The sequence below is a fragment of the Alligator sinensis genome, unplaced genomic scaffold, assembly GCF_000455745.1.
Source record: "Alligator sinensis unplaced genomic scaffold, ASM45574v1 scaffold1_1, whole genome shotgun sequence".
In the NCBI taxonomy this organism is placed as follows: domain Eukaryota; kingdom Metazoa; phylum Chordata; order Crocodylia; family Alligatoridae; genus Alligator; species Alligator sinensis.
Window position 1 is genome coordinate 873,409 of NW_005842556.1, and position 8,716 is coordinate 882,124.

General features: G+C 43.1%; 2 protein-coding genes across 2 annotated transcripts; both read left to right on the top strand.

The window, feature by feature from the left end:
- On the top strand, positions 1–936 carry LOC102379376 (olfactory receptor 1013-like). Its single transcript, XM_006032242.2, has one exon. The coding sequence runs from the start codon at positions 1–3 to the stop codon at positions 934–936; it is 936 nt and encodes a 311-aa protein (XP_006032304.1).
- A 6,634-nt stretch (positions 937–7,570) lies between these two features.
- Positions 7,571–8,497, top strand: LOC102379625 (olfactory receptor 1019-like). The gene has a single exon (XM_006032243.1). It carries the CDS (start codon positions 7,571–7,573, stop codon positions 8,495–8,497), a length of 927 nt encoding a protein of 308 aa, XP_006032305.1.
- Positions 8,498–8,716: the final 219 nt, after the last annotated feature.

Sequence of the window (8,716 nt, forward strand, 5' to 3'; positions counted from 1 at the left end):
ATGGAACAAGGAAATCACACTACAGTGACTACTTTCATCCTTGTGGGGTTCACAACTGATCCAGAGCTCCAGCTGCTCCTCTTTGCATTGTTCATAATAATATATGCCATGACTCTGGCTGGAAACATCATACTGATTGCATTAATCTGCATCAGCTCTCACCTCCACATGCCAATGTATTTCTTCATTGGGAACTTGTCTTTCCTGGATATCTGGTATTCCTCTGTCTATACCCCCAAGATTTTGGTAAACTGCATGTCTGAGGATAAAAGCATTTCCTTTGCTGGGTGTGCAGCACAGTTCTTCTTCTCTGCTGGCTTGGCTTACACTGAATGCTACCTCCTGGCTGCAATGGCCTATGACCGTTACATGGCCATCTCTGATCCACTGCTCTATGTCTTTGCCATGTCCAGGAAACTGCGTGTAGGTTTGGTGGCTGTTTCATACCTCAGTGGTTTTGTCAATGCCACCATCATCACCATCAACACTTTCACTCTTACCTTCTGTGGTTCCAACATCATCGATGACTTCTTCTGTGACCTGCCCCCACTGGTGAAGCTCTCTTGTGATGCGACAGACAACTACCAGGCTGTGTTGTATTTCCTTTTAGCTTCCAATGTCATCACCCCCTCTTTGCTGATCCTTGCCTCCTACATCTCCATCCTGGCTGCTATCTTGAAGATCCGCTCCAGTGAGGGGAGGCTTAAAGCCTTCTCCACTTGTGCTTCTCATTTGACAGCTGTCACCTTGTACTATGGCTCCATCCTCTTCATCTATTCACGTCCCAGCTCCAGCTACACCCTGAAGCGTGACAAAGTGGTGTCGGTGTTCTACACAGTGGTTTTCCCCATGCTGAACCCCTTGATCTACAGCCTGAGGAACAAGGATGTGAAGGATGCCCTGGGGAAACTAATAAAGAGAGGAACAGCTCCATAAATGAAACACATTAAGAATGGAAGTCTGAAAGATCATTTAGCAGCAAGCGCACCTCAGTTTTCTGTGCAGTTTTTAACTCATTGCTTTGGAAAATAAATATATGATCACACAACCCTGAGAGGGCCAGACCAGTGACATTGAATGACTGTATCTGAAGAGCATCCATACCAGTTTGAAAAGCGTGGGTCACACTGGGAGATCCAGAATGAATCACTTCGGCATAGAAGGATCTGGATTCACTCAGAAGATGCCAGTTGTTTCTTTTGTGGTTCTGTGACTTAAGAAGACAGCATTTAAATGAGGTATGGGGCAGATGTAACTTTTGAAGTACTTCAAAGTTGAAGTGCTTTAAAGTGTAGCTCAAAGCTACACTTTGAATCGCTTAAAAAATGGAGTGCTTCAGCTACAGGCAGACATGCAGCCCTTGCCCCACCCCTAGCTACAGCACTTCAAAAATCTCTGGAGCTGCATTCAGTGACCTCCACTCCAGCCAAGGAGTATGGCAAGGGCTGCTGAAACCTTCATCTCCACTCTCCAGTGAGAGTGGCACAAACTGTTAGTGAGTCCTCTCCTGTGAACTCTGTCTCCACTCTCCTGAAGCATCCCCTTGCCACAGCCAGGAGACTGGACATCTTGAAGCCCCTCATGAATCTCCCAGTTCTGGTGAGAGGAGCTCCAGAAGAGTGGAGGTGGAGTGCACAAGGGATCGCTCAGTAACAGTGAGCTTTGTTCACCGTCAGTGGCTGCTTTTCACATTCAGTTCTTCTAGGGCATGTGTCCTGCAGCTCCACTCTTCTGTACGCACAGCCTCCGCAGCGCACTGTGGAATGTGGGTGGATGGAGCCCCCTTCTGTTGTGCCCACAGAGCGTGTACATGTAACAGGAGACTTGTCATTTTTAAGTCCTTCTAAGCAGTAGCTACTTTCCTTGGGATTATTTTTGGAATGCTTCAGCCACATTTGAGGTGCTTCAAGGAACATGTACATCTCTCTGCTCATCCTCTGAAGTGTTTCAAAGGCATTTGAAGCGCTCCAAGTATGATGTCTGTCCAGGGCCCAAACATGGTGGGGGAAGGGTACACTTTACCAGGGCCCAGAGATCAGTACGGGGACAGGCTGCAACCATATGACCATGAGGAAAAAAACTGAAGGCTAAATTGTAGGTCATGCTTGAGGATATGTATGGAAAGTTATGTACTACCTATATGGGGTCTCCACTGTGAGATTTGCTGGAGCCAATCAGAAGCAGAACAAGCAACGTTGTGAACAGTGATGACTGCGGCGGTCAAGGTTTTGATAATGGCTCTAATATGTCATGGAAAATAAAAGGTATTCAGGCCTGCATTATGTCCAAAAATGAACTTGCTGTGTATTCTCGTTGTGCTTCCCATTCACTAAATCTTGTAGGAGTTAATGCTGCAGCAGCATGTACTGAAACATTAGCATTTTTTGGCTGTGTGCAGCAACTTGTTGTGTTTTTCAGTGCTAGTCATGTGAGTTGTAAAATTATAACAGATAAGATACACTGCTCACTCCACTCTGTCAGTCACACGCTGGAGTGCACATGCTGGTGCTATCCATCCACTCACAAATCATCTTCCAAGTATTCTGGAAACACTGGAATGTTCTCTTGAGTCCATACCCTTACTCTGTAGATGAGACTAATTATGCCTGTAGTTTGCTGTTCAAAAACTACATTTTTCTTCAAATGCTTTGTTCCAACTGCTAAATAAAATTTTGCTCAAAAAATACTGTTAGTCTCTATATCACTAGTACCAGGTTCGTGAAAGAAGGAAACTCAGGTACTTGAAACCCAGTCAGGCCTGCAGGGTAATAAGAGGATAGGAAACAGAGGAGTAAGCCTGTGTCCCGCTCCATGGGTGGGAGTATTAAGAAAGCACTTCCAAAGAGGTTAGAACAAGTGAACCAAAATCTGAGGTAGATGTTCTCAGAGACTGGAAAGGCAATAGGACTACAGCCAGCCCCCTAACTATGACATGGCATCAAGTTTGTGTTCCATTCATGTTACAAGATGCAGAAGCATGCAGAAGCTTATTATTCTTCCATTTATATCCCTCATCATGTGGGCAGTTTCTAAGCCCATCTAGGTTCCTTCACCCACTTTCTAGAATTGAGATACCCATTGAATACTGAAGACTTTCCCATTAATAGACTTACTGCTTGATGAACACATGCAGAACATTGTATTTCAGGTTCAAAACCAGTAAGAACACAAATGTGCAGATTGACTTTAACTGCAGAATTGTTAAATTGCTTAAACTTATTTTAGGTCATATCTACAAGGTAAACCCATCATCTGAACTGGCAGCACAATTAAGCACTGCATATTGTTTCAAGATAACTACCTCCTCAACTGGAAGCAATGTAGCTGCTTCCACCGGAAGATGGGTATAGACTAAACGGCTCTGAGGAGTTACAGAGCCAATTAGCCCACTCCCAAATTAATATGATCCTTGCTTCCAGTTTAGAAGACAGCCCACCTGGACTGGTGCAGCATGTTTGAAGGTGTTGGAACAGGAAACAGTGGATTCATCATGCAGCGATGGCTGCGGAGACCCAAGTCTAGCTGTGAAATAAACCTGGTTAAATCCATAGAACTGCACCAACTGTTCATCAATTCTACTTAGAATTGTTTGAAAATATTTCCATCATGAAATGTTGAGTCAACTAATCCTAAATGTTCTATAGAATTGTGTCTGCTTTATGGACACTTTTAAAGGAAAATTATCAGAATAAGTCATTCTGATAAGGTTGAAACATTTCTTTTTCCATTTTGTTATTTCAAAATTAATATTTATTATAACTTACAGCATGACCATGTCAACATCTAAGAACAATTTATAATATAAAGCCAAAATGGAAAATTTTAACCTTATTCATATGAATAATTTTAAAAGGCTACTTTAGTTATTCAGAAAACTAAATTTTTCAGAATGTATTGTAAATTTCAAAATGTCACCATATCCTTCAGAACTGAGATAAAAACAAATTCAAAATATTGAACTCTCCCATGGGATTGAAACTGAATTTATCTAACAAGATCTAGTAGGGAACCAATGAAGTGGTTTATAGTGTTTATAGGAAGCAGTATTTATAGAATCAAAAAATCCTAGAAAAAGAGGTCTGGAAGGGTCCTCAGGTCATGTAGTCTAACCCTCTGCTCAAGGTATGATTATCCCTATCCATCCCATCCTATCCAAGTGCTTGTCTAATCTATTCATAAACTATATTCTGCCCAGTTCAGTAGTCAGTTAGCAAATGGACTTTCAGTATAAATAATCAAAAGATGTAGGAATATTTTCACTGCCAGTTTTATCTCTGTAGCATATCACTTGAACTAGCGTGGGAGCCACTGCCCTTATATTCTATTGCAGAACACACATACCAGATATGTGCAGCTAATCGTCAAGTGTTTGTACATAGGCAGCAATAATTTATTTGCAACCCAGCTGTGTCTATATTCTTAATACTGCACATGAAAAGACAACAACACGCTTCTGTAAAGTCTGACTGGATGATCTTTATTAAAGACCATGCAGGTGAGATTTAGAGAACACAAAAATCCAAAACAGAAAAATTAAGTTATAACACTCCCTTCCTTTTCAGATAATTTTCTCTGTTGTATGACTGGCTTTCTTCCACTGACACTGTCACCAAAGAGACCACATGCTGAATGGACTGATATCTAAATGTTGGGACACACAAAGACTGCCCTCCCTCTCACACAGGATGCATCTTTTCTTGATAAACAGCAGAATAGAGGTTTGCCTGTCCCATAGTTGAGAGGTGAGGTGGATGAAGACTTGCCATAAATTGATAGTCTCTTTCTACTCCTTTCTTTTCACTCTGTTCCCTGCCTGTGAAAATAGTGTAATCCCTACCCTACTCAAAAGCTCTTTTGGGTTCTTGGTAGAAGGGGAGAGAGACAAGCACCGCTTCCTTCCTGAAGCAGCCTTTTTCCAGGCAAGCAGTCAGATTGGGCTCCTAGGCTTGGGTGAAATTTGCAAGAATGCTGGAACTTCTTGATACATTGGGATATTGGCTTCACACTTGGCCAAAATCACATGAATCATGAGATTTGGCAATACTGCTCGGGCTCAGTTAAGGATAGATAGCTAAATTCCAACAGTTAGGGTTAGTCCATTAACGTCTGACTACATGCTGAGTAAACCTTTATAGCTGTGAGAGTGATTTAATCAGTGATGATACATAAACCAGGCAGAGCCTCACTTGACTCTTATGCTGCAGGCTAGTGATATGGGGAGAAATAAAAGATCCAGTCCCCCTACATATTACTGATCAACAGCAAATGTTTAAATCTATGGGCCATTTTTAACAAAATAACTTTTCAAATGCCCATGGACTTCAATGGATTTGGGATCAGGTCCTCATAGCTCACGATTTACTAAGAAATACAGCTATAATCCCTGAAAAATGGCACATAAACTGTTCAGATCAACAGCTATGCCAATAAAGTAGTGTTCATAGAATCAAAGAATCATAGAAAAGTAGGGCTGGAAGGGTCCTCGGTCATCTAGTCTAACCCCGTACTCAAGGTATGATTATCCCTATCCATCCCATCTCATACAAGTGCCTGTCTAATCTATTCATAATCTAATCAAGCAATTCTTTCACACAACTACAAGGTCCACCACTGCAAAACTCCAGGAACATCCTACTTAGCCTGCCACACGAAAAGCCAGGAGACAAAGAAACTGTTAGTGTCCTGCTGCTGCCAGAGGTGGTAAAATGCACTTAAGACAGGGGTGGGCAAAATGCGGCCCATAGGCCACATGTGGCCCGCCAGGCCATTCTATCCAGCCCTCAGGGCTCCTAAAAAATTTAGAAAATGAATATTTATCTTCCCCTGGCTGCCTGTCATGCAGCCCTTGATGGCTTGCCAAAACTCAGCAAGCAGCCCTCCGCCTGAAATAATTGCCTGCTCCTGACTTAAGAGATCCAAGAAAAAGAACTTCCCTCCCCATCCCTGCCAACAGAGGAAGGCAAGACCCCCCCCCCCCCCCCCCACACACACACACCATGTAAATTTGACTGGGATACTTCCCTGCTAAACCAGTGTCCTTACTGCACAACAGGCATGTCTACATTTGATGATTTAAGGCGCATTAGCCATTTTTAAGGCGTATTAAGGGCACTGCATTTGGCAATTTTAGGCTATTCAGTACTACATTTGATACCTGCAAAAATAGGTATCAAATAAATGTGCAAATAGCTAAAGCAACTTAATGCACACATAGACACTCTAAGGTGCATTAACGCTGTGTATGTCGACTGACTTGGGACTAACTTTAGTCCCAAGGTGGTCCACACAAATGCTTGGGAGGCGCTTCCCCCAGCCAGGCTCCATTCAATCTAACCAGCACCCCTGGTTAGATTGTGCTGTTAGGCCCAGACCTGAGCCATGCACACTGAGACCTAAGAAAATGTAGAAGGTTCTTAGGACCATATATGGACATCCAAGCCCCGATCTGTCCCTTAGGAACAGAGACAATCTGAGTGAAATGAAGCAGAAAAGAAGAACCAGAAGAAGGTTTATGCTGTGTGAAGGCATTATGCTTTAAAAAAAAATTGCTGCTAAGAATGATCAAAGAGCAGTGAGTCCATAGGTAATGAGCATAACTGGCTTCCATCTACTGGCCCAGGGAGCCAGGGATTTGGGACTCTATAATCCTTAAAGGACTCAGTCCCACAGAGTTTATAGTCCCTATGCTCCAATCGTTATTTTACCCTCAGATTCATGAGGGAACTGCATGAACAATAAATAAATGGTTCCAAGAAGGGGATCCAGACACAGCTCAGGTTTCTGTGGGATTCATAGAAATGGACTGAGCTGCTGCTTCTTATGTATAAATTTTTAGTTTTATCCGTTTTCCATTTCAGAGTGAAAGAAGAAGAAATAGCAGAGGACTCCTGGCAACTCACTTAGAGTTTTCTCCAGAATTTTAGTAAGTCTAGTCAGATAACTGGCTTTCCAAAATATTCAGGATCCTGTCTGTCTGTCTGTAATTGGTGTTAATCACCATAAACTCTAACCACACTATGAAATAAATGTATCTGGGAATGCAGGATTTAGCTCTTATCATTGACACTGTGCTTTAATTTAAGACAAATTAAATTATGCACACAATAGAAGCAAAAAACGAAAGGTCAAGATAGGTACATAAGCACTGCGGGGTGCTGCTGCCAGTTCCTGGCACAGAATTCAATATGAGATGCCACTGTGTGAAACAGCTGATTATCTTCTTTCCCTTCTTGGCCATTTTTGCAAGCTACTAGCTAATACAGTAGCTCTGGATCCTGGCAAGGAGACAGGTGCATTGATAAAAATATTACAGACCCCTTCTGGCATCAGGACTCCTGTATGTAGTAGGGGAGGAGTCTCAAAGTTATTATTTTTTATTTACTAGAAAAAGAAGCTTTCCAGGCACTTTCACAAGCTTTTAGACAGATGTGCAGGGAGAGAGAGAATAGCAGACAAGATTTGGGGCTTTCACTGACCAGACTCCGATGGGAGATTGAAGGGCATCCTATTCAATAGGTCATCCAGAGCCTCACCATCTCCACGGCTTCAGAAATTATCGCATACTGCTCCAATGGCTGAAGGAAATGGCTCCACAGTGACCGAGTTTTTCCTCCTGGGAATCACAGATGATCCTCAGATGCAGGTCATCTTTTTTGTGGTGTTCCTTTCCATCTACCTGGTCAATGTGATAGGGAACCTGGGCATGATCATCCTCATCTCTCATGACCACCGGCTCCACACACCCATGTATGTGTTCCTCTGGCACCTGTCCTTCTGTGATCTCTGCTACTCCTCTGCCATTGCACCCAGGATGCTGGCTGACTTCTTGTCAAAGGAGAGAGCCATCTCCTTCTCAGGCTGCAGTGCTCAGTTCTACTTCTTTGCTGCCTTTGTGGATACAGAGTGCTATGTGCTGGCTGTGATGGCCTATGACCGCTGTGTGGCCATCTGCAACCCTCTGCTGTATTCCTCTGCCATGTCCAAGAAACTCTGCATCCAACTTTTAGCAGGGTCATATATTGCTGGCATGACGAATGCAGTGATACACACAACAGCCACCTTCAGCCTGAACTTCTGTGGTTCGAATATCGTTAATCACTTCTTCTGTGATGTTCCCCCTCTGCTATCCCTGTCCTGCTCTGACACCCACATCAATGAGATCCTGCTCTTTGCCTTTGCTGGATTTGTTGAAATGAGCTCCCTCTCCGTCATCCTCATCTCTTACCTCTTCATCCTCTCTGCCATCCTGAGGACCCGCTCTGCTGAAGGCAGACATAAAGCTTTCTCCACCTGTGGCTCTCACTTCGCTGGGGTCACTTTGTTTTATGGGACAGTCATTTTCATGTACCTTCGACCCACATCAGTCTATTCCCTGGACCAGGACAAATGGGCTTCCGTGTTCTACACAGTGGTGATCCCTATGATGAACCCCCTGATCTACAGCCTGAGAAACAAGGATGTGAAAGAAGCTTTCAAAAAGCTCATCAAGATGAAATAGATGTCTCCTCTAACCTAAACCCACTCACGTGTATAGAATCTCCCTCACGGCCCTCTACCATAATGGACCATAGCGCACAGAGTACTTAAAGCTGGGTTGACCATTTTTCTTTCAATTCCATTGTTTACAATTGTACACATTTCTCTCCAAATGATTCTTTAGGTGCCAGGTATTTTCATATTCATTCTTAGTACTAATGTGATTTCTTTTTTTTTCTGA